General features: G+C 38.6%; 4 protein-coding genes and 2 pseudogenes across 10 annotated transcripts in view; 3 read left to right on the forward strand and 3 right to left on the reverse strand.

The window, feature by feature from the left end:
- Positions 1-26,014, reverse strand: part of LOC110063448 (signal recognition particle subunit SRP54) — a 131,615-nt gene that overhangs the window by 42,614 nt on the left and 62,987 nt on the right. The window lies entirely within an intron of this gene.
- LOC110063547 (uncharacterized) overlaps positions 314-26,014 on the forward strand; it is a 59,230-nt gene continuing 33,529 nt past the window's right edge. For 4 of the 7 annotated variants that reach the window (XM_089288045.1, XM_089288040.1, XM_089288043.1 and 1 more), the window contains exons 1-4: positions 981-1,154; positions 3,422-3,472; positions 8,819-8,869; positions 16,660-17,385. In XM_089288045.1, the coding sequence (XP_089144171.1) occupies positions 1,040-1,154; positions 3,422-3,472; positions 8,819-8,869; positions 16,660-17,385 (943 nt within the window). In that variant the 5' untranslated portion in view covers positions 981-1,039. Of the gene's footprint in view, positions 434-979; positions 1,155-3,421; positions 3,473-8,818; positions 8,870-16,659; positions 17,386-26,014 lie in introns of those variants that run through there. The other 3 variants (XM_089288044.1, XM_089288042.1, XM_089288041.1) reach the window with 3 other exon arrangements.
- LOC149113200 (uncharacterized) lies at positions 10,890-12,183 on the forward strand. Its single transcript, XM_089288049.1, has 2 exons — positions 10,890-11,414; positions 11,497-12,183. Exons 1-2 carry the CDS (start codon positions 11,135-11,137, stop codon positions 11,622-11,624), a joined length of 408 nt encoding a protein of 135 aa, XP_089144175.1. The 5' UTR covers positions 10,890-11,134; the 3' UTR covers positions 11,625-12,183.
- Positions 12,686-13,688, reverse strand: LOC149113201 (uncharacterized; annotated as a pseudogene).
- On the reverse strand, positions 18,019-19,484 carry LOC149113202 (uncharacterized). The gene has a single exon (XM_089288048.1). It carries the CDS (start codon positions 19,462-19,464, stop codon positions 18,019-18,021), a length of 1,446 nt encoding a protein of 481 aa, XP_089144174.1. The 5' UTR covers positions 19,465-19,484.
- Positions 19,801-25,493, forward strand: LOC149113203 (uncharacterized; annotated as a pseudogene).

Genomic DNA, 26,014 nt, shown 5'->3' on the forward strand with positions numbered 1-26,014 from the left:
ACAAACAAGCTCTTTGGAAGGGGATGCCAATATCACCAGGGATTTGGCTATCCCTTACATTTTGGCATTTCTAGTCCTTTCCTCCCTTGAATGCCTTTCCTCTTTTTAAGTTTGCTTTGCCTTTTTATCTTCGGTCGATTTGGCTACCCTGAATTACATAAATGATTGCAAGCCAACACTTCGGAAGGGGATACCCAAATCACTAGGGATTTGGGTATCCTACTTTTAATTGTTACTCTTTGTCCAAAGACTGATTTAAGCCTTGTCTGCTTTATTTATATTTATTTTGGATTTGTTTCCGAAGCAAAAAAAACTCCTTTAATGACATAGAGAACTGTTCGCCGGCAAAATCTAATACGAGGGATGGTCAAGGAAAGAGCGATGAATAAGAAAGTCAGACAAAGTTTATTTCAGACAGGCAACATACACAGAGGTTAGTCACAGCTTTAGACCAGTGTGCATATTGCGTGACGACCGTATCTCAGTGTGTTCACTCGCGTATTGATTAAATTCAGTCGCCGAACTATCCGAGGTTTAGAATGCGCCTTTCTTGTTTAAAATAACGTGCTTTTCAAGGGTTATCGATAGGCACCAAGCGCATGTTCATACAAGGATCTTTGGCGCGTGAATCCAGTTTTGTATGTCGTTTATATAACTGCGGACTCGGATCAGACAATCTGTTATGAATTGCGACTGTTTTCAGCGACGTATTGTCTTTATTACAAGCAAAATAATGCTTTAATTTATTGAGAAAAAGCTTCGCAAGAAGATAATTGGGTTTTGAGCAGACTTGTGGATGATTTCATTTGTCCCAGTTTTAAACTTTCAGTGTTTTGGGTATCCAAAACACTAGGGATTTGGGTACGGGGGGTACCCAAATCTCGGGCATACCCAAATCAATGTGACACCGACAAATCGCTCTCGCTCGACCCGGAAACTCGTCACTAGTGCTCCTCGGGCGTACCTCTAGCCGGCAGGATTTAGGCCTGGAACCTGAGGCGGAAGAAGGGCTAAAGTTGCGTCAAGGCCTCGTCATGGCATGACGCCTCACGTTTCCTCCAAGATGCGGAGCGGCATCAAGCAAGTAGCTTCCCAAACTCTCACTGAAATCAGTACTGGATCAGCGAATAAATTCGTGCAAGACAACCAAACAGGTGACTAGACCTAAAAAACTCAATTTGCAAGCCAAATTTGGTTGAAAAGCGAGGTATTAGCTTTGTGACAGGGGAACAAATCTATGAATTTTTCTCTTATTTAGTTTACTGCTATGGTCCCAGTGGGCCTCCTTTTCTCTTAATCTTTGTATGAATAACACAGATATCAGTGTTCTGGTTACAGCTGAGAACGTACACCGAATCAGGATACACCAGTCCATTGTTTCGAGCGACTTCTCGATCGGCGCGATTGGTCATCTTGTCATCCAACTTTGTCATCTTTCGAATATAAAGCCCCGGCCAAACGAGGCAACATGCCAACGCAACATATAGCAACATTGTTGGGCGCAACATGTTGCGTGCGTTTGGCCACCCTGTTGCGATGTGTTGTGACATGTTGGGTGTTGTTGGCTCAAGTTTGATTTGAGCCAACAACACCTAGCATGTCGCAACACGTCGCAACACGGTGGCCAAAAGCTCGCAACATGTTGCGCCCAACAATGTTGCGATAAGTTGCGTTGACATGTTGCGATCGTTTGGCCGGGGCTTAATCCGAATCCTGTTTACTCCCTAACTTTCCTTGGTGCAATTTTACTGGTTATGAGTGTTTATCCGGGCCAAGTTTTTCTTCCGTTCTACAGTTTTTAGATTTTAACCAAACTCCTCTCTCGAGTTAAAATATACAGCGATACTACACACCAAACATCTAATGGCCGCGGCCGCACTAGGATTATTTCTAATTAATTAATTACGGTTAACGGGTTACCGAAAAGTTGTGATGCAGCCACTAATTTCGGCTGTTCATGGAACTTAAACCGCTTTTATTGTTACCATGGAAACTAATTGATGAACAATAGACTTTTTAACCGAGTTAGGTCAATTTTAAATCACCTTTTACCATGCTTTAACCCAGGTTAGTGGTCTCTTATCAGTAGGCTGATCAGCGCTGCATGGAAGCGAGTGTTTCTCTTTGCCATAAATGGCGACAGAGTATGACAAAGGGTGTGAAAAGTATCAAAGCTCGTTCGAAAGTGCTCGCTAAAAAAGTCATGCATGGCAGGATTCCTATGGATTTCCCCAAACCATCGCTGGTCTCTCGGATATATCCAGACTCATGGACGATTTGACAGTGATGGAGAACACTCTAATGTCTACTTGAAGTTAACATCATGTTTGAAAGAACTGCCTTAGAAATTTGCGTAGTGTGCATTAGAAGGAAGAGGGACTGCCTTAGCTGTGAGTGGAGAGAAAGGAAACAAAAACAAAGGAAAAGAATCGAGAATATAACAACAGACCTAACAGGGTCCTCGAAGTCTGCCATTTTGTTGGTTTATCTCATGATGTCAATTGAGTTTAACCCACCTCATAACCCATTTCAGTGTGGCCGCTCATAAAATATAACCCTGTTATTTAACAATTAGACCCGTAGCTCGCAAGGGCTACAGGTCAATAGCCCATGAGGCAAAGCCGAATGGGCTATTGACCTGTGGCCCTTGAGGGCGAAGGGTCTAATTGTTTTAGTATCACCCAACTAGTCGGACAGAAAAGGTAATAATAAAGTTAGCAAATGCAAGTTGAAGAAATATTTATTTGGGATTAAAACGAAAGAAAGTGTCACGTTCGATGGCGCCAATTTTGCTACTCAATGACTATTACTAATAGTCCCTTAGTAGCGTAGCCAATCAAAATGCAGGATTTGCATTAGTCCACTAGTTGGGTGATACTAATTTATTATAACCAACCTGTAACCGAGTTAAGTTGTTTAGAATTTTTAACCAGGTTTCTAAAAAATAAACCCAGTTAACTCTCTTAGTGTGGCTGCAGCCAATAAGAGATTTATTATCCAACTGCTGTAGTAAATAAATTTATCAATGAAAGAGGGAGAGTGTGACAGTTTTGCGTGTGTGCGCCAACCTGTACGGCAAACAGGTTTTCTACTGTACAAATATGGCAAACAGGTTTTCTACTGTACAATATTGCTGTATATTTGTACTGTTATTTGGACTGTATTCGCTGCAGTTGGATAACAACAGCCATTAACGATGTGTGATCCACGGTATTTTACAAATCTACCAATCAGCCCAAATCTTTGCCAAAGTTCCCAAACCAAGAGATTTTAAGGCCAAATCCACCAATTCACATACCTACTTTCATGCCTCCCCTTCCTTCTTTATTGAAATGATCTCTTCCAACTTGAACACGTTGAATCCTTGAGCTCTTGTTAGCAGTGCCGTATGTGTACTAATAACATTAATTTGTGTATTCAGGTGAAACAAGAGAACTCGACAAAGTTGATTCTCCAGTTCGTAGCCAACGAGGTAATGAGTCCAAGGTTTTATTTACAAGTTACTTAAAAAGTAAAGTCACTTTTAAATCAGAGAACATTTATTGGAATAACCTGGTGTCCTGGTTAAGGGGGTATGGTACCCTAAAATATGGCGATGCTGAAGAAAAATTCAATTTCTTGGAAATACAAGAATTAAGACCCTAGAGGACTTGTCAAAAACATTTTGAAATGATCTTGTTGAATTTTCCTCTAGATGAGTGTGAAATTTAAGGAAAGTACACAGTGGTATAAGTTTTTTCACGTAGCAACGGCCATAGCAACGACTGTTTACTATAAGAACGTGACCAAAAATATACATTAGTTTTAACATATATGAACGAAACTATTCAGAAAAAAACTTTAAATACATGCACAACTCGATTGGTATAATTAGTTGCGAAAAGCTTTGCCTCAAATTGCCATTGTAGGCTCATTCATTTCCCTTACGAAAAGGAATATTTCCCACAACCGCAGTAACTTTTTACAAAATAATACCCATTGCACCCCCACCCCAGAGATCCAATCTGCACCCCGCCTCACTATTTGTGGCTTGTTAAATGCTTAATACTTCGTGTAAGAAACTTAAAGTGCATTTTTCTCAAATGTTTACTTTTGTACCGACTGACTTCGTGCCAACATTTCTACTTTGCAAGGTTTATAAGTAGAATTCCTGAAACTTGGGCTTAAATCAAAGACCAATAGTGTCATGATGTAATGAACCCAAAGAATCGAAACATTTTAACGTCTGTCACATGACATGAGATGATTTGTACACTGGGTGTGGTATAAAATAAGTTATTTCCAAATAAAGCCTGTAAAAAGCACTGAAAATAAGAATTAACTGTCAAAACTTAGGTTCATTGCACAGAACAAAACAGAAACTTACACAATATGCTTATTTGACAGTCAAATCTTGTTTTGTAAAAGAGCAGGAAGTGTTGGCGTCAATACTGTAAAACACTACCTCAAAAGGCTGTGGCTGGTTTCCATAGCAACCATTTTGAGTAACACTTTCAAAATTTCATTTCTCTTCTTGAGGGCAATAGCACACAATTGATGTTCTTCACCATATTAATTTAAACAAACTTTTTGGTCCATTTTAGGGTACCATACCACCTTAAATTAACTGCATTATGTCAATGTAGAAAATGGCACAATTATCTTGGATAACCAAAAATTCCTTGAAGTTGATATGGAAAAACATTCTTTCAAAAAACAGATTTTCTTAAGCAACAGTTTTATCTGTAAATTTCTAGTTTATAATGAATTAAAGGACCTGTTGCAGCAGCTTAATGAGGAATGATAAATTATCCACACTAACACAAAATAAATGATCAAGGAGTATTAGCTTCCTGTACTCCTGTGCTATTGACAATACCCCCTCCATACAGCTGGGATAGCAGACAATGACTTGTTAATCATTCAATCGAATATAGGTAATTGGCTTCCCAAGTCTTTTTATAGAAAATCCCTTAAATTGCCATCAATCTAAAAGTTTTGGCTCAGCATATATCAGGCCAGGACAAACATGAACATAAACTTTTTAGAAGTACTCCTTGATGAAAATGTTTTATGGAAATATCAAGTAAATCGCATTTGTAGAAAAGACCCTGGGTATGATTTCAAGGGCATCTTATTACTTATCTACGAAAACTAAATTATCTTTTCGTTATACCTTAGTCTACCCCTATTTAAAGTGCCCATGAAGTAAAAAATAATGGCTGCTTATTTGAGAGGCTTTTCAAAGTAAAGAAGAATGGCGTTTTCCTTTCTGGAATATCTTTTTTCATTTTAGAGATACTTATGTTTTTGTAAGAAAAGTGATGACATCATAGGTGTTTCCACTAAAACAGCACAGCACTCGAGAATAACTCTAGAAATATTAAAGCAGTGTTCGTTAAACTTGGCACCAGAAATATAATGTGCATCACAAAAGAAAAATAATGACACCCGTCATGCCACTGCCATGACAACAGTTATGCTGCTGGTTCTGTTGTTGTGTTCGACGAAGTGGAACGTAAACCTAATTTTGACCTGTGGCGTTTCAGAGTTGGTTTCCCTGTGCACGGTTCTAGGCCAAAAAATACCACATTCCTGTAAGGACACCAAAATGGCCACCCCGCTTGATTTTTGCGGGGGCATGTCACGGCCAGCAAACTGGTACCGTTTAATGCTAAGACATGTGATAAGACATGTGGCGAACATGTGAGTATGTGAGCAGGCCATGTGAGCTCGTCTTTCCGATGGATCTTTTTTTGACTTCTTTCCATTCAGTCGCCGTACGCTTCACTATTATGTGCTCTCAGCATTAGACTTTGGCAAATTTAAACGCTTCGACAGCAGCATTTATCGCAATCTGAGGGAATTGTCCTTGTTTATTAACGTGACTTGGCTTTGGGATGATAAACCGTGGGAAACAGCTACATTTTGATTGCATTTGTTGATTAGTTGCAGTTGCGACAGATAGCTCAGTCTTTATCGAAATTTTATTGTTTGGAATCGGTGGAAAAGTACTCTGAAGGCAAGATCCATAAGACTACTTTATTCATCAGGGGAAATACTCGAATTAGTCACGAAACAAGCATGCGACTACAAATGCTAGCTTAGAATAATGTACGTAATTTAAATATACTATGAAACTTGAGAGACTACAGAAACTGGCAGCATCACGCAACGTATCAACAAATCGTGACCTCTTCACTAGCATGGACTTTGACACTATGCATATCTGACTGTAAAACCTCGGTTGCTGCTGAAAAATGTTGATTTTAGCAATAGACAAAGGTTGAAAGTCAGCTAGTGAAATCATTTATTTACGATATATAATTATATATTAAAGTGAGAGCGTTGAACACACTCTCATACTTTCTGATTACTACCAGTAATTAAGACTAAAATTCCCAGATTTTATCTTAAACAAGGATCATCCACTCCCACCAATCTAATGGGGAGAGTTACGACAATAATTATGGGAACCATATGTGTTCTGAGCAAGACCCTCTGTCCCACTTTAAAAGGTTACAAATGGGGATATTTGGTTTTTCAGGGAAAGAGACAGGAGCCAAGAGTGTTCCCATGGCAACAACATAGTAGGTGTCATTCTGTTTCTTTTGTGATGTACATTGCTGGTGCCAAGTTTGAAGAACACTGCTTTAATATTTCTAGAGTTATTCTCGATTGAGTGTTGCGCTGTTTTAGAGGAACCATCTATGATGTCATCACTTTTCTCATTTGCATAATACAAAAACGTGAATATCTCTAAAACAAAAAAAGATATTCCTAAAAGGAAAATGCCGTTCTTCTTTACTTTGAAAAGCCTTTCAAATTAGCAGGAATTATTTTTTTATTTCATAGGCACTTCAACTTGCTACTGCAACATAGCTTCAGTTGGTCTTCTGATCTATTTATGTAACAAATCTGGACTGATTCCTGCTCCCAAAACATGCTGTGCAAATTATGTCTCACCTTTACTTTAATGCTCATACTGCTCCATTATTTTGTAAATTAAAGATCTTGGATATCTTTGAGATTTAATTCCTTTTTACATAGCTAGAGTCATTTCTGATTTCCCAGTAGAAGTTCAGTTTTAGCTAGTGGTTTTCGAATTCCACTAGCCAGTTTGGCTAGTAAACAAACTGAAATTGTCGTGACATCTAAGATGTCGCTAGCCACTTGGCTAGTAAGTTGAAAAGTTAGTGTTGAGCCCTAATCAGTAGTGGTTACTTCTGCCATCATTCCTCAATCTTTTTCTCACTAATAACTTCATGCACTCGTCTAACACCAGAGGAGGCACTGATTACCACTCTCATCAATGTCAAATCAATCTTCAATATTTTTCTTTATTTCTTTTTAAGGGCAAAAAAATTTGGAATTCCTTACCCAATGATGTTAGACGTTTTGAAACTCTTGCTTCTTTTAAAACACATCTTCATAGTTTTTTACAAAATTGAAGATTTAATGACTATTAAGATTGGTTAGTGCATATTGTCTGCATAATTTATACATATCTTTTTTTCATTTTTTTTTTAACTCGTAAAATAAGGAGGCCTCCCTCATCCAAGCCCTGTGGTTTCTGGAGGCCCCCTTGCCATCTATTAAAATACAGTTGAACCCCGATAACTCGAACCCTCCGTAAGTTGAATTCCCTTCTACCTTGAAGCAAAACTGATTTCCGCTGGATTTGCCTCATATATTTACTGTAATTTTAACCCAGCCTTATAACTTGAAACTCCAGTAGATCAAAGCCCCACTAACTTGAAGAGATTTTTACTTCCCTTCAGGTACTTTTCTTTGTAATTTTACCCTTGATAACTCGAAGCTGATTGTGCAGTTCCAGAAAATATCCATACTCCCCCCACAGAAGGGATTGGAATTTCCTGGGGGGTGGGAGGTTCTGGATGACCCAAAAATTTAAAGAAATGTGTGAAGATTAACTGGAATTTCCAGAGGGGTGGGGAGGTGTTAGAAAAAATCCCTTCCGCGTGGGAGGTATGGATATTTTCTGAAACTACACATTTTCACTTTTGCGGACTAATGAGCCATATCATTCTGCACCGGAAGATCACATTTAATCTCATTTGTATACTATGACAAATTGACCTTTGTCGATATCACATGTTTGTATGTCCGTAAACAAACAGTTTTGACAGTTCTTCCTGGTGAAAAGAAATAATGGCACATAATCTGGAATCGATCTGTTGTTTGAATAGATTTTTGAACAAATGTTAAAGTGAGATTTAGCACTAAACATTCTGAAGAGCAGCTACTTTATATTTCATGCTTTTGTTTTGTTTCGTCATTTTTATGCTCTTACATTGCTAGAAATCGTACAATAAAACGTGTAATTTAAGCATAAAAATCTCTTTAATCAAGTGTTTCTAGTCTTTTGTTCAAAACCCCTATAACTTGAAACCCCGATAACTCAAAGTAAATTCTATTCCCTTTGGCAATTCGAGTTACCGGGGTTCAACTGTATTGCTTTTAACAAGTATTTATAAATGAATATGGAAAATGACATTTATATTGTATTGGATTGCTTGATGAATATTTAGATTACAAAATAATTTATCTGCTTTGTATAAAGTGGTTCGCCAGCCATGGAACCAACCATTCCATGCATGTTGATTAAACTGCATGGAACTTCAACTTACTTCTTACGTTAACTTCAAAATGTAAGCAATACTCTTGCCAGGATTAATAATTTATAGTTGTAGACAAGGTTTTTAAAAACCTTCCCAAAAGAGTCCTAGCCAATAATGAATAACATTTCGCTACTGGCATGTCAATTAAGCAAGAAGGATTTAACTTGGATAGCTAATCATAGGATATTAATTTTTAGCAGAAAGAAGCATTCCACCAGATGGTGACAACAAAGAAACAAATCCTCCAGGTAGGAAAGTTTTAGAAAGTGCTACTGGTGTTCATGCAGGGCTGTCATTAAGGGCCATAACCTGTAACACCAGTTACAGCTGAGTATATGCATGCTTGATTTTCCCTTGATGCTATGGGTGAAATTGCCTGCAGTTGTTGATAGAATACACCGATTCCAGAAAAAAAAAACAGAAGTTGCACCGAAACGAGGCTTAATAGCCCTCGCGATAAATATTCAAAGCAACATGGCGAACGAAGAAGAAAGGCCAATCTCTCTTGTGATGATATTCACGGCTTCAGTGTGAGCGAAGAACAGATTGAAAAATTGACACTCAGCCAATTGAAATTCTGGCTTAAAAGTCGCCATATAAATCAAAGGGGGAAAATAAAGGGACTTTAGGACAGGTATGTTTCCATCCTTCGATTGTCTCAATCTCTAATATGCACAAAAAGAACCTGTTCTCACCATTTTTATTGCCTAAAAGAACTTTGTTCATGGTTGGTTTAGGAAAAAGAATTTGAATGAAATGAAAATTTTAAAAATTCATGACCCTGACTCGAAGAATAGCTTTTCTAAAGCTAGCTTAAAGTAGTAAAACTGATTGTGAAGCAAGAGCTTGAAAGAACATACTGAAGTAAATTTAAAAATTGTGCCGGATATCAGGAGTATTGCAACAAAACACTTTTCACTGACGACTTCAGTCTTCTCAAGTTAGAGAACATCCAGTCTCTCTTCATAAATTAACAATCGGTGTTAGAGAATAAAGAGAAATCCTTCAGTTCAAACGATGCTAATCAGAGTTTCAAACAAGACCACGATTTACTCGCCAAGAATGGTGTAAGCAAGGGTTCGGTATACAGTGACAGCATCAATGCGTTGCAGGGTAGGATGCAATCACAAAGCTGATTCATCAGTCAAATCACCAATAAAAATACCAATGAAGTGTACTACAGTGTAACAAAGACTACATGTATCTGCAGTCATATGCCATGAAAGATGACCTAGAATATATATTAGCAACTAGCTAGTAATGGACAAGTACACTGAAATAATGCATCAACAGGGATGGACGAAGGTGCAAGTAACAAAATGCTGTTTTTTGTTCAAGAGAAAAGGGAAATTTTGGGGGCCCCCAGCTGAGCTGGTTACAGACCCAAGTAAGAGCAATCTCCAGGAAATCATTTAAGCTAGGAATGTCATTGTTATGCATATGGATGGTGAGACCCTGAAAGATTGCTTTTTTTTTTATAAAATCAATGTGCAAAATGTTTGATACTGGTTTAAAAGTAAACAAGGTAAGAGTCATATGTACTTCAGTTTATGATGTACAATGTACAACAAATACTTTTTGTTGTGAACAGACTTTGGAATGTCCTGGCTATAAATTGGAACTGAAAATTTTTAATGAATAGAATGGTGGAAGGTCAGATGCTAAAGAATATTGAACAATTTATGATAAATATGTTATATATGAATTGTCTTACCTAATGCTTAGAGATGGCCTTACAAGATGTGATTATTGCTAAAGTCAGAATAAATAATGTATATCGAAGTTCCAATAAGTTTGTCCAGGATCTAATTAATATGAGAGAATTCAGCTACTTCTAGTTTTTCTCTTGTAATGAATATTTGAATAAATATTTCAAAATAGTTCAAAACAATTGGGAATCTAAAAGATCATGCAATGTAGGAAATTCTCAATGAGGTCAAATTCAATTGTACTTTTATGTTATTAGTCAATTATACACCAGCTCTACCATGTGGTTTTCTATGTTACACCCTGTGCCAGAAATAGAACATGAAGCCACAAAATGCACAATTTCAGTACGGTAGAAATCACCAAATATTTAATTACCACTGATGAACAATATCACATACTCTGTTTACATTAGGGACTTTAAGCAGCAGGAACGCGGACAGCGATGGGGACCCTGAAACCTGTGAGAAGACTGGGGAGAGAACGCCATTGTGGCAGGAATTCTTAAACATTAAGCAGCGCTGTCGCAACGCGTGGTTTCTGCACTGTCAAGTTTATTGACCTTATTAATGTTCGTCCTCTGTTTATCATTGAAAGAAGTTCGAGATCAACTCTTGATATGCCACATTGACGGTGTGCTCAACGATGACAAACTTCTACTCTTGTATGATTTAAACCAGTCTAATAATCTCGACCTGCCTTACGATTCATACCCTGATTTTTCTCGCTGACGTATTGGAGATTCCCGAAATGATGGAGTACTATCAAAGAACCCTAACCCTAACCCTAACCCTAACCTCAACTACATGATAGACTACATCTGCCAGTCACACAGCCACCGAATTTTGGAGTGGAATGATAGCATACTCGACCCCTATGTACTGGAAAGATATAGCCATGCCATAACAGCCAAGGGATCTCCCTTGGATAACTGTTTTGGTTTCAATGATGGAACAGTGAGACCAATAAGTAAGCCTGGTGAAAATCAAAGAATCGTATATAATGGCCACAAAAGGGTTCATGGGATAAAATTTCAGTCCGTGGCACTTCCAAACGGCCTTATTGGAAACATGCATGGACCAGTAGGTAAGGGAAATTACATACTAAATGACCGTTTGGTAAAATTCCCAATCCTAATATTTGTTTTCTGTGTTCTTTTTTTATCTAGAGGGTAGGCGACATGACGCTGGCATGCTAGCAGACTCGAATCTTCTTCAGGACATGCAACGTATGCTTTTATACCCGGGCCTGTGCATCATCCCCTGTGTGTTTATGGAGACCCAGCTTATCCAATGAGGGTACACCTTCAGGCCCCTTTTAGAAACATGGTACTCACCCCACAAATGGTAAATTTCAATAAGGCCATGAGCTCTGTTTGAGTCTCTGTGGAATGGTTATTTGGAGATATAGTTGAGTACTTCACGTTTGTTGATTTCAAAAGAAACATCATGATTGGCTTGTCTATAGAGTAGGAAATATGTATATTGTTTGTACTCTACTAAGAAATGCATTAACATGCTTATATGGCAATACAACTGCTGATTTTTTTGAATTGGATCCTCCCACATTAGAGGAGTACTTTGCTTAGTCAACTGATAAGAACATTGTACTATGTGTAAGAAAAATACAGAGAAAATGCGCAAGAACATTTTGAACCCAAGAAACCCTTTGCTCTTAACCATCAGTGTTATATCCATGTACCCCTCCCCCTAGTAGAGGTGTTTGTGGCCCTTTATCCAGCACCCATGGTCAGCACCAATGTTAGTACCCCTTTCAGGTAGTCATGGTCATGCAAAGAAACCGATTAGTTAGTCATCTCAGTTTATGCAATAAATCTGACTTAAACAAAATACAAGTATTGTGAAGTAGTGTGCATTTTCCTTCAAATTAAGAGACTATTTTCTATCTTTAAAATGAAGTACCCTAGAGAACATGGCTAAATCCAGAGACTTACAGCAGGCACGTGCCAAAGTCATTTCCAACAGTTACTATTAACATCAACATTTGTAATAACTGCGCCAAAGGAAGAAGAACAAACTTTGGCTTTTTTTCTATACAAAACTAAATATTTAACATATCAGTATGAACCCAACAGTAAAGTTTGTATGTACCAGTCATTTGAACCTCCCCCCTCCATTGGGGAATAACCAGGGCAAAGCGGGGGTTTTCACCTCATTTTCACTCGATTTAGGTTCCCCGGTATTCAGGGAATGTACCACTGAGAGGGAGTTTAGTGGGGATTTCACTCGTGGAGAAATAAATAAGTAATTTTGAACCTTGGCTTCAGTGGTATGAAAAAAATCCTGTGAGAGCTCCAGTTGTTAAAAAGTATAATCTATTTAATGAATTGTGCTTGATGTTTAGAGGGTGGTTGAGTTCACCCTGAATTTTTTCCCTGCAAGACAGGGCTTTCGAGGGGGGGCGGGGGGATGGGGAAGGGGTTCAAATGACTGGTGCATTATTCTAGAGCTTCAGTCTACTTCTTCTTGGCAAACTCCTGCAGTACTGCTATGAGAGCCTGGCTTTGCTGCTGTTGTTGTTGCAGCATAGCCATTTGCATCTGGCTTAACTGTTGTAGCTGCTGATTTTACTGCTGCTGTAGGTTAGCAAACGTATCTTGCTGATGCTCTTGTTGTTGGATCAGTTGCTGTGTCATTTGCTCTTGATGCTTTGCTTGGGCACACTGCTTCTCTTTTCTTATTTGTAATTCTTCTTGCCTGATTTGGAATTCCTTGCAGATTTCTCCTAAGATAAGCTATGGCCTCTGTTCCAGATCTTCTGGCTCTTTTTTCTTTTTTCTCAGGCTCTCCACTACTGTTATCACTAACTGCCACTCTTTTTTTCGTCTCTCCTACTTTCTCCAAAGCCTTAGCTTGCATATCTTCCACCTGCTTTTTCTCTTTCTCAAAGTTGGCTTTTCTTTCCTCAGAGATAACTTGCTGATCCCTCTCAGCAGCCTCAGCCTTCCCACATATTTCATCCATGCCTAACTCAAACTCTGAGGGCTCATCAGGGGAATTATGCCACTGGCCTTGTTTTCTTTGGAAACCTTTTTCTTGTGTTTCTTTATTAGGACCAGGTTTACTCGGTCCGTTACGGACCTCACAGTAACTGAAAATTGAGGAGCTGAAACTGAATTTAGGCTCATGGTAATTTCTTCCCACAATTTAGCTCTCTCTCTCTACTTCCCTTCAGCTGGCTATAGGGATCAACAGCTAACACTTCTCTTATTAAGAGAAGATCGAGATCTTTCGTCCAGTACATTGGAGTAGCCCTTAAAAATAGCATAAGATAGATTTCAGTTAATTCACAGTGTAAAAGACAAAGGGTCACCTTCCAAGGGTTACTTAAATGACGCAACTTCAAAACACCCTTAAGAATACAGGGGCACCCTTCAGAGTTAAAAGATGTAAACCCAACGAGTTCGTTTAATTCCTGAATCAAAAAAGCCACAAAACCCTACAGTTTCCGAGCTTAAAGTGGCTTAGACCAGCTTAATTAAATAATATAAGGAAATGCTCTGTCTCAGCTAGCTGTTTGAAATTCCCTTTTGTATAAATAGAACCAAACTGACTAAACTAACCAGAACACATTCGCTGGCAAAAGTGGCTCTGGATTATCCAGTTACAACCAAAGATCCAAATCCTTTTTAATATCTGCAAATCTGAGTTATACAATAAAGTAAATGAAAATCTGCAGAATATTGTTTACGACAAAACAGTGTGCCGACTGATAAAGACCTATTAAAGTAAATCACTGATCTTATGACTAAATCTGAAAACGGCTACACAAGTTTTTATGGAGTCTACCCTTTTAAATATGTTCAGATTTTCATCATAATAAACCAATATTGCCATTTGAGTGCTTCTCAATGGAAAAAAATTTCAATTGAAATGCGTGTAAGGTGTCTTTATTTACACAAGCTTTCAAAAACATATTTCATGGTACTCACATGTTTGCCGACTTGCTTCAGGATCTTGGGTCTTTAAAATAATAAAAAAACATAAAAATGAAATATCTCACATAACAAGAGGAAAAAAGCAATTAAAGTTCTTCGAAATTAGTATCACGGGTTTATTTAGTGTTCACACAGCAGAGGAAACGAAAGTGAATAAGCTCAAATACTCACGTTTTCAGACAACGCGAAATCAGCTCCACTCGTGGCGGGCCCGAACGCAGAACGTCAACATGTTTCCCACCAGTCATGCGCAGTGGACCTTTTGGCTTTTCCCTGATCTCATGGCGTTCCCGTCGCCGTCCCCATTGTCGTTGCTTAAAGTCCCTATTCACTACCAAATGACAAATTGAACATAATTTATGTGTTAAGAATAATTAGATAACTTTTTTTTCTGCCGGTTTACAAGCAAATAGCTCACTACCCAGGGTTGATTAACAACTCTACACAACCTTAGTGGAATTACTCCATCAAATTTATGCCATCCATTTATTCTCCTAATAGCCTTTTCAGCTTGTATTCTTACATTTGCAGTTCTGGTTCATGGCTGGAAAACAGTCTTTCTTAGAAAATTGGTAAAATTATTGTCAGTTCTGATTTACTTGGTCTCATACATGTATGAGGGATGAAGATTATAACCTTCTTCCTGCCAGTAAATGCTGTCTATTAAATCCATGACATTAAGGAAAATTCCTCCAAGGCCTTAAAATGTGTTGGCAGACTTTTATTCAGTAAAGTTCACCCTGCTTCTCCAGGTCTTGGGTGTCTGACCTATTATCTCTCTTCAGTCTATTGTGCACCTTATGTTTTCAAATTCAGCCTAAAAAACTTCAGGTAAATAATTAATGGACAGGCTCCCAAACATCAAATACAGGAAATTGGCTCATGCAATAATTTATCGGACACTACTAGTTCTGAAATATTAAACCTAAAAGCCAGATCTTGCTGAAATATTAAGAGAGTAAAAAACATTTACAATTCATCAATGGTTGTATTTAAATCACTAATGTCCTTCCACATTCAACATTGTTTTTGAGAAACTTTTTTTGTTTACCTCAGAGGCATCAAAACTGATTAATTCCTAAGTTGATTGAAGCTGATGGGTATTCACTTTTTCTTTGCAAGACTCAGATGTTTCACATCTTTCACTCTAAACAGAGATTCGTCATCAACTTTTGTCCAGGGGAAAACCGAGGGTACGACTCCCAGTTTCCCAGTTTAAAACAACTTAGCAAGAAGTGCTCAGAACAACAAAAATTATTTCCTACTGAAGTAAAAGAGGCACCTCCCCTTTTCATAAGTATTTCCCACTTTTTTCTTCTTTGTTTATCTGGCTTGTCCGAAGGAAACTCAGTCATGGAAATGATAAATCAGGTAGGTTTTTGCTTTGATTATTAGAGTTTGCAGCCGCACAACACTTGTGTCCAACTCTTTTCCTTTTCTTTACCACATTTGCTCCAGACAAGTAGCTCTAACCTACATACATTCAATTTTTTTCGTTCTTCCCCTACATTTCGTCCACCATTTTGAAAGCTCGAGGGCTATTAAGCCTTGCTTGCATGCAATTTCCGGTTTTTTCTGGAATCGGTGTATTCATCCACAAAGTAACAAGTTTGCTACGGGTGTGGATAACAAGGCTACAGGCGAATCAAAACTTAATGACAGCCCTGTTCATGTTCATTGTACATGCATGGTAACTTTTTTTTGTTTCTTTGTTTTCATAAGCTGTGTTACTAGTAAGATACATACATGTACAGCTCTTGTGTTACAGTCAGTATTTTGGCACTTTTATTCAGAAAACCTAGTGATAGGGTGGCTTCGCAGCATTGTAGTGCGAGGGGGTGGCTTATAAAGTTTAAATATGCTATAGCGATACATAGTGTGGCATGACAAGCCCTGACAGCAGTGCATGTTCATCTGTGCATCAGTGTTTATTTATATATTGTGGATGGATATTGCTGTTGTTGTTTTGCTTTTTATATATGTATATTTTCCCATGGTGTCACAAAAAAACAGTATTGATTAGACAGGGTATCTATACTGAGGTATCTAAAAAATTATTTTAATAAGAAAATTAAGACTAAATTTTCCCACATTGACCACCATGTTATGCTTTCATTACACCATATACACTAGGTATACAGTGGTAAAATTGATCAGCAAATGAGTTTTACCAGCAGCCACAACAGCACTATATAAATTATCAATTTTTTTTAAGTTTCCTGAGTTAGATTTAGCTCAATCAGGAGATTATGGCTCTGAGTAAGAACTCGCTAATCTAACGCAAAGTTAGTCTCCCTCCCTCCCTCTCCCCCCCCCCCATTCCACCCCAATTTGTTACAAAATTATCAAAATTTTTCACATTATTCTTCTTAGATTATAAAGGTTACCTAAAGGATCTCCAAAAAGCATCTCAAACTGGATTTGACGACCTACATAATAAGGCAAATGCATTAAAACTTCTTCCTTTGGCTATTAATGAGAAGGAGAATTTTCCATTAGATATTGATGAAAATTCTCAGAAACTAATACCAACTGGCAAATTGGATGGTGAATATGTTGCTCTTTGCACCACGGGTGATGGAAATTGTTTATTCCGAGCAGCATCAATTTTGGCCCATGGAGATGAAAGTAAGCATCAAGAAATGCGCGTGAGAACATTGCTGGAGCTTGGGTGTAACAAATCACATTATTTAGCTGACCCTAATATCAAAGAAAGAATTCGGTTTCAAGAAGAATATATACGAGGTAAATCAGGTGTCAAGGGAATAAGCAAGTTATCAGGGGAATTTGACAAAACAGGTCTGGAAGAGGTATTCAAAGCAGAGGTATGTGAAACTTGCAAAGATTCCACCTGGGCTTCGTATTGGCATCTCCATGCGCTGGCAACCGTCTTTCACCGTCCAGTAAGAAGTGTTTTTCCAGAAAGTCGCAGAGAGAGCCTTGTGAGTCATTTTAATGCTGTCATTCATCCTCGAGAGGGTTATTCAATGATGCACCCACTGGTAATCATGTGGACATCAACTGGGAGTTGGGAAACAACAGGGCCTAATCATTTTGTTCCTCTAGTTCCTGCTGACAAAGTTTGTCCCTCAGGGAGAAGTAAGCTGACATTCCTTAATTCTTATAGTTTTACTAGTCTATTTTGTAATGTAGCTAAAGGTTTTCTTGGCAGTGATTTGTAGAATTGATCATCTTTCCATCTAATTGTTTGTTTTGTTTTGTTTTTTTTTTGTTAACTTCAAGGGTAAATTTCTGTTCTTTTTTTTGTGACTCCTCCTGTCTTTCCTCTGGTCTCCATTAGGACTTCTATTTCTTAACATTTACACCCTAGCTTCAGTGGTTAGTAATATTCTCCATGTTGTTAGCTACACACTTCCTATGGTACTGACAAAGAGAATTTGTTAAACAGTCAAGAGCCCCCTTACTTGGCAATCATTTCTTTTATTCTCATGACCTTAATGTTTGATTCAACTGAGTGATATTGTAAGGAGAAATTAGCTGCTAGTCATTCTTAACTTGGTGGTTAAAGGGTTACATGATACTTAAAATAAAGATAACATTAAGTAATGATAATGATAACTTATAAACAAGCAAATACTAATGTTAAAAGCCGACGTTTCGGTGTCATCATGACACCATTCCCAAGGCAAAGTGAACAAATAATGCAATATTGATGATTTGATTTCTATAGTCTCTACAAATTAACATAATAACAAAAGAATCACAAATTCTTCAAGTGAATACCTTTGCGCGACTCGAATCTGTTTGCACGTTTAGGGATGGTTTAAGTTTTCTTATAAAAAGCATCTCCTTAATTGGGCAATCAAATTTGTTAGTACATTTGGCAAGCACGTGAAATTGTTCTGAAAGACAAGGTGGTATGTTTGAGTTATGTTCGCTGAAGTAATGTTTACAAATTGACGACGATTTTTGTTTGTGTCCAACGCGTTCATGGAGGTGGCTGCGAGTGTAACCAACATATCCTGCATCACACAGGTTACACTGAAATTTATAAACTACACATTGTTGGTTAACAGTGGCTGGCTTGACTTGTCGAACTTTAAGGTCTTGGTTGAGTTTTCTGCTGACGAACATGGGCTGAATGGTGGTATTGATTTTTGGGCTAAGGTCTGTGAGACGTTTTTTCACTACATTAGCAGAGACCTGATCTTTAAATGGTATGATGATTCGGATGCAGGGTGTAGTTGTGTCGGTTGATGGAATGTGCTGCTGGTCTGCTACCTTGGAATCTACGAATTGCTTGACAGCCAGATTGAATAAGTCCTTCGGGTACTTAAGCTTAAAGAAAACCGTCTCAAGTCGATCGCATTCTTGTGAGAAGTACGACCAGTCGGACGATATGCGGTAAGCACGATCTAACATAGTGGTAATTAGACTGCGCTTGTACTGAATGTCGACGTGGCTCAGGTAGTGGAGTAAAAGGCCCGTGTTGGTTGGTTTTACGTGGACCTTGGTTTTGATTCTGGGGGCTAAGTTTAATAGTTGAACACCGATGAAAGGAAGCGAGGCATTCCGTTCCACCTCCATAGTAAACTTTGCTGATGGGTGGAAATGGTTTAAGATGTCAAGAAAAATTTTGGCTGATGCTATGTCAGGCATGATGGTAAAGGTGTCATCAACATATCGTCGATAATAGGGGGGCAATTTGCAATCTTGATTGAGTTTGTCTTCAATGGAGCACATAAAAACATTGGTGAGCAGAGGACCAAGAGGGGATCCCATTGCGACCCCATCTGTTTGCTCATAGAGATTTCCGTTGTACTGAAATAGTTGATTCTTAGTGGCTGCGTTGAGTAGTTCAATTAGCTGGTCTCCTGATAGGTTCAGTTCATGGTTCTTGTTGAACCAGTCATCACTGAAAGCTTTGTCAGCTAAAATCTGGATAGTTTCATCCAGTGGTACATTGGTAAATAAAGAGGTGACATCGTAAGATACTAGGATATCACCTCTGTTGATCTCAAGGCTTTGTGCTTCGTTGACAAACTCAAAGGTGTCTGTAACTGTGAACTGATTGCATGAGAGTGGTTTCAATTTTTCATCCAGCCATTTAGCCAACACGTAGTTATATGTATGTGTAGCGGAGAGAATTGGGCACATAGCAAGTTGTGCCTCATGCGTCTGTTCTGAATTTGCTGGTGTCATTGATGGAGGCTCCATCAATGACACCAGCAAATTTAGATCAGTTGATACGCAGAGACCCAAAACAAGAGGAAGACCAGTGAAATATTATCATCCGCTTTTACAACGGGAAAAGCAAATTTGTGCTGTCATATCTAAAGTACTACCCAAGCCCATTGCCGACTCCATCTGTCCCAAAGGTTCTAGACTCGCACACTTATATGGCCTACTGAAGACGCATAAGGCACAACTTGCTATGTGCCCAATTCTCTCCGCTACGCATACATATAACTACGCGTTGGCTAAATGGCTGGATGAAAAATTGAAACCACTCTCATGCAATCAGTACACAGTTAAAGACACCTTTGAGTTTGTCAACGAAGTACAAAGCCTTGAGATCAACAGAGGTGATATCCTAGTATCTTACGATGTCACCTCTTTATTTACCAATGTACCACTGGATGAAACTATCCAGATTTTAGCTGACAAAGCTTTCAGTGATGACTGGTTCAACAAGAACCATGAACTGAACCTATCAGGAGACCAGCTAATTGAACTACTCAACGCAGCCACTAAGAATCAACTATTTCAGTACAATGGAAATCTCTATGAGCAAACAGATGGGGTCACAATGGGATCCCCTCTTGGTCCTCTGCTCGCCAATGTTTTTATGTGCTCCATTGAAGACAAACTCAATCAAGTTTGCAAATTTCCCCCCTATTATCGATGATGTGTTGATGACACCTTTACCATCATGCCTGACATAGCATCAGCCAAAATTTTTCTTGACACGTTAAACCATTTCCACCCATCAGCAAAGTTTACTATGGAGGTGGAACGGAATGCCTCGCTTCCTTTCATCGGTGTTCAACTATTAAACTTAGCCCCCAGAATCAAGGCCAAGGTCCACGTAAAACCAACCAACACGGGCCTTTTACTCCACTACCTGAGCCACGTCGACATTCGGTACAAGCGCAGTCTAATTACCACTATGTTAGATCGTGCTTACTGCATATCGTCCGACTGGTTGTAGTTCTCACAAGAATGCGATCGACTTGAGACGGTTTTCTTAAAGCTTAAGTACCCGAAGGACTTATTCAATCTGGCTGTCAAGCGATTCGTAGATTCCAAGGTAGCAGACCAGCAGCACATTCCATCAACCGACACGACTACACCCCGCATCCGAATCATCATACCATTTAAAGATCAGGTCTCTGCTAATGTAGTGAAAAAACGTCTCACAGACCGGGTGTCTACAAAACGAAGACCTAAGACCTAAGACCCAAAAACGAAGACTTGTTTTTTCGCAGGCCTATCAAACCACAGACAGTCAAACCGGGTCAACGCTTTTCTTCAGACAACAACTGACGCGAAATTAATGGGGTCTTCGTTTTGTAGATAAGGCCGGCTCGAACTACAAAACGAAGGCCCTCGCTAAATTGCTTTGTTCGTTGTCAGCTGACGCGGAATCAATGGGGTCTTCGTTTTGTAGATAAGACCAGCTCGAACTACAAAACGAAGACCCTCGCTTAAATGCTTTTTTTGTGTCATCTGACGCGGAATCAATGGGGTCTTCGTTTTGTAGATAAGACCAGCTCGAACTACAAAACGAAGACCCTCGCTTAAATGCTGTCTGTGTCAGCTGACGCAGAATCAATGGGGTCTTCGTTTTGTAGATAAGACCGGGTGGAACTACAAAACGAAGACCCTCGCTTAAATGCTTTTTTTGTGTCATCTGACGCGGAATCGATGGGGTCTTCGTTTTGTAGATAAGACCGGGTGGAACTACAAAATGAAGACCCTCGCTTAAATGTTTTCTTTGTGTCATCCGACGCGGAATCAGTGGGGTCTTCGTTTTGTATATAAGACCAGCTTGAACTACAAAACGAAGACCCTCGCTTAAATGCTGTCTTTGTGTCAGCTGACGCAGAATCAATGGGGTCTTCGTTTTGTAGATAAGACCGGGTGGAACTACAAAACGAAGACCCTCGCTTAAATGCTTTTTTTGTGTCATCTGACGCGGAATCGATGGGGTCTTCGTTTTGTAGATAAGACCGGGTGGAACTACAAAATGAAGACCCTCGCTTAAATGTTTTCTTTGTGTCATCCGACGCGGAATCAGTGGGGTCTTCGTTTTGTATATAAGACCAGCTTGAACTACAAAACGAAGACCCTCGCTTAAATGCTTTGTTCGTTGTCAGCTGACACAAAATCAATTGAGGGGGTCTTCGTTTCGTAGATAAGGCCAGTTCGAACTACAAAACGAAGACCCTCACTTAAATGCTTTCTTCTTTGTCAGCTGACGCGAAATCAATGGGGTCTTCGTTTTGTAGATAAGACCGGCTGGAACTATAAAACGAAGACCATCGTGTAAATGCTTTGTTCGTTGTCAGCTGACTCGAAATGGGTTCTTGTATAATGTCGACAGTTTTTATCGGCTAATCCCCTGTAGAACCCACTTCTTGACAGTAATTGGAAAACAGTAAAAAATAGAATAAAATAATGTAAACTTGCACACCTTCGGGGACGGTATGGACGCAAAACCATCGCCGCCCCCAATTTCAAAGGGAAGACCCTCTTTAAAATAAAGAAAATCAAATACTGTTTTATTTGCAATTGGAGGAAAACGTACAAACAGAGAGACTTTCTGCGATTCCCAATAGAATTTACAAACGGTTAATCTTCATATTTATAGCTGAATAACATTAACAACGATCAAAATGGACACCAATTAAATGAAATAATTAGCTGACTCCCTTTCTATCCCTTTTAATACATTTGTATTGAAATGCAGGCATGCTTGTTTGTAAAAATAAGGCATGACCTAGAATATTTTGCGTATATATGATTTATAAAACGTAAATTTGAACTGGAACAAATTCAGCAAAAAAAATTGAAAGATAATCAAATAACTCGAAAAACTACGCAATATATAGAGATCAATTTCATTTCCTTTCATTTCGTGATATGTATTGACAACAGGAACAAAGCGAATACCTATAACGTAAAAACGTAAATCCAACAAAATGTGAAGATTAAAATGCAGTTTTTCTACATTCTAGTGTTTATGCCTTGGAAACTGGCTTCAAAACTTCTCTACGTATTAACCACGAACTCGACAAAATGACCGCGAACTCGTGGTTATTATTACGACAACATCTGCAAACATTCCCTAGCAGTAGCCGCTTTTAAGTCGATTCTCTCAGCCCATCTAGATTTCATCAGAAAGAAATCAAGGAAAGATCGCAATAGAACGGTTCTTGATTTCAAATCCTTTAATACTGGCGTAGTGTTGACACGTGATTGAATTACTTCCTCCTGCAGGTACTGAATACCGCGAACTCGTGGTTATTATTCGTAGAGAAGTTTTGAAGCCAGTTTCCAAGGCATAAACACTAGAATGTAGAAAAACTGCATTTTAATCTTCACATTTTGTTGGATTTACGTTTTTACGTTATAGGCATTCGCTTTGTTCCTGTTGTCAATACATATCACGAAATGAAAGGAAATGAAATTGATCTCTATATATTGCGTAGTTTTTCGAGTTATTTGATTATCTTTCAATTTTTTTTGCTGAATTTGTTCCAGTTCAAATTTACGTTTTATAAATCATATATACGCAAAATATTCTAGGTCATGCCTTATTTTTACAAACAAGCATGCCTGCATTTCAATACAAATGTATTAAAAGGGATAGAAAGGGAGTCAGCTAATTATTTCATTTAATTGGTGTCCATTTTGATCGTTGTTAATGTTATTCAGCTATAAATATGAAGATTAACCGTTTGTAAATTCTATTGGGAATCGCAGAAAGTCTCTCTGTTTGTACGTTTTCCTCCAATTGCAAATAAAACAGTATTTGATTTTCTTTATTTTAAAGAGGGTCTTCCCTTTGAAATTGGGGGCGGCGATGGTTTTGCGTCCATACCGTCCCCGAAGGTGTGCAAGTTTACATTATTTTATTCTATTTTTTACTGTTTTCCAATTACTGTCAAGAAGTGGGTTCTACAGGGGATTAGCCGATAAAAACTGTCGACATTATACAAGAACCCATTTCGAGTCAGCTGACAACGAACAAAGCATTTACGCGATGGTCTTCGTTTTATAGTTCCAGCCGGTCTTATCTACAAAACGAAGACCCCATTGATTTCGCGTCAGCTGACAAAGAAGAAAGCATTTAAGTGAGGGTCTTCGTTTTGTAGTTCGAACTGGCCTTATCTACGAAACGAAGACCCCCTCAATTGATTTCGTGTCAGCTGACAACGAACAAAGCATTTAAGCGAGGGTCTTCGTTTTGTAGTTCAAGCTGGTCTTATATACAAAACGAAGACCCCACTGATTCCGCGTCGGATGACACAAAGAAAACATTTAAGCGAGGGTCTTCATTTTGTAGTTCCACCCGGTCTTATCTACAAAACGAAGACCCCATCGATTCCGCGTCAGATGACACAAAAAAAGCATTTAAGCGAGGGTCTTCGTTTTGTAGTTCCACCCGGTCTTATCTACAAAACGAAGACCCCATTGATTCTGCGTCAGCTGACACAAAAACAGCATTTAAGCGAGGGTCTTCGTTTTGTAGTTCGACCCGGTCTTATCTACAAAACGAAGACCCCATTGATTCCGCGTCAGATGACACAAAAAAAGCATTTAAGCGAGGGTCTTCGTTTTGTAGTTCGAGCTGGTCTTATCTACAAAACGAAGACCCCATTGATTCCGCGTCAGCTGACAACGAACAAAGCAATTTAGCGAGGGTCTTCGTTTTGTAGTTCGAGCCGGCCTTATCTACAAAACGAAGACCCCATTAATTTCGCGTCAGTTGTTGTCTGAAGAAAAGCGTTGACCCGGTTTGACTGTCTGTGGTTTGATAGGCCTGCGAAAAAAAAAGTCTTCGTTTTTGGGTCTTAGGTCTTAGGTCTTAGGTCTTAGGTCTTCGTTTTGTAGACACCCCTCACAGAGCTTAGCCCAAAAATCAATACCACCATTCAGCCCGTGTTCGTCAGCAGAAAACTCAACCAAGACCTTAAAGTTCGACAAGTCAAGCCAGCCACTGTTAACCAACAATGTGTAGTTTATAAATTTCAATGTAACCTGTGTGATGCAGGATATGTTGGTTACACTCGCGGCCACCTCCACGAACGCGTTGATGGACACAAACAAAAATCGTCGTCAATTTGTAAACATTACTTCAGCGAACATAATTTGAACGTACCACCTTGTCTTTCAGAACAATATCACGTGCTTGCCAAATGTACTAACAAATTTGATTGCCTAATTAAGGAGATGCTTTTTATAAGAAAACTTAAACCATCCCTAAACGTGCAAACAGATTCGAGTCGCGCAAAGGTATTCACTTGAAGAATTTGTGATCCTTTGTTATTATGTTAATTTGTAGAGACTATAGAAATCAATCATCGATATCGCATTATTTGTTCACTTTGCCTTGAGAATGGTGTCACGATGACGCCGAAATGTCGGCTTTTAACGTTAATATTCGCTTGTTTATGCTTTAAGAAATCGTTATTGATAATGATAACTATAGCAATAAGTTGAGACCGGGCACTGGGCAAGTTGACTGGCTGTGAAGGCAACTTTGCCCAGCTGCTTTTAAGAGGTTAACCAACAGGCCTTTGATTACTACCCAGATTTTCCTTGTGTATTCTATGCGTGAGATGTATTTGACCTTGTTAAACAATGTCAAAGATAATTTCTTACTTCATCTTCAAAGAAGAATCACAAGAAAAAGTGAATTCACCATGATGTAGTACAAAAATTATTGCCCCTTGTAAAAAACAGGATGGTGACCAGTTAAATTCCACCGCAGTATATTTTTCTTACCGACCCTATGAAATGTTGCTACTATTCAAGAAGATGATTTTTTTCACTAGAAATTATATTTTGTGCCCTTGCAATTGAGGTAGTGAAGTATTCAATTGTGTCTATATGTTTGGAATAAAAAGTACAATTGTGGCGCATTAAAGGAGCTGGGCACATGCAAATGGTGAAATTGGGGCTATCTTTAAAACAGGGAACTGGGAACGGGGGAATGGAGGAATGCGGAATCTTTAAAATGGAGAATCTTTAAAATGTGGAACTTAAAATAGGGAATCTGTAAAATGGGGACTCTGTAAAATGAGGAATCTGTAAAATGAGGAATCTGTAAAATGAGGAATCTGTAAAATGGGGGATCTTTAAAATAGGGAATCTTTCAAAGCTTTATTACATTTATTACATTATCTCAATTTCTAGGATAAGTGGAATATGTGTTATTTTACTTTGATTTTTGGCAGCACAACTCTTCTTTCCCTTTCTCCTTTCCTTCCCCTTTCCTAAAGGAAAGAATTAGTATTTTATTTTGCCATTTTTCTAACTTACTCTTTGCCAGGAATTTTAAGGGTTCTTCATTTGATAAATTGGAAACTTCGCATTTAGGGTTATAAAAGTAGTCTCAGAGATCTAGATGAAGTATCTAGAGGAATGCCTTAAAAATATCCAATTAAGGCTTATTAATTAAGCCAAGTTAATTTTACAAACCTGTAAATACTAAGAAAAAAGGCAGGAACCAAATTCAGATGTGCCAGTAAGTGCTTGA

This window comes from Orbicella faveolata, unplaced genomic scaffold (genome assembly GCF_042242905.1).
Source record: "Orbicella faveolata isolate gen_17 unplaced genomic scaffold, um_ofav_v1 contig_15, whole genome shotgun sequence".
Lineage (NCBI taxonomy): Eukaryota > Metazoa > Cnidaria > Anthozoa > Scleractinia > Merulinidae > Orbicella > Orbicella faveolata.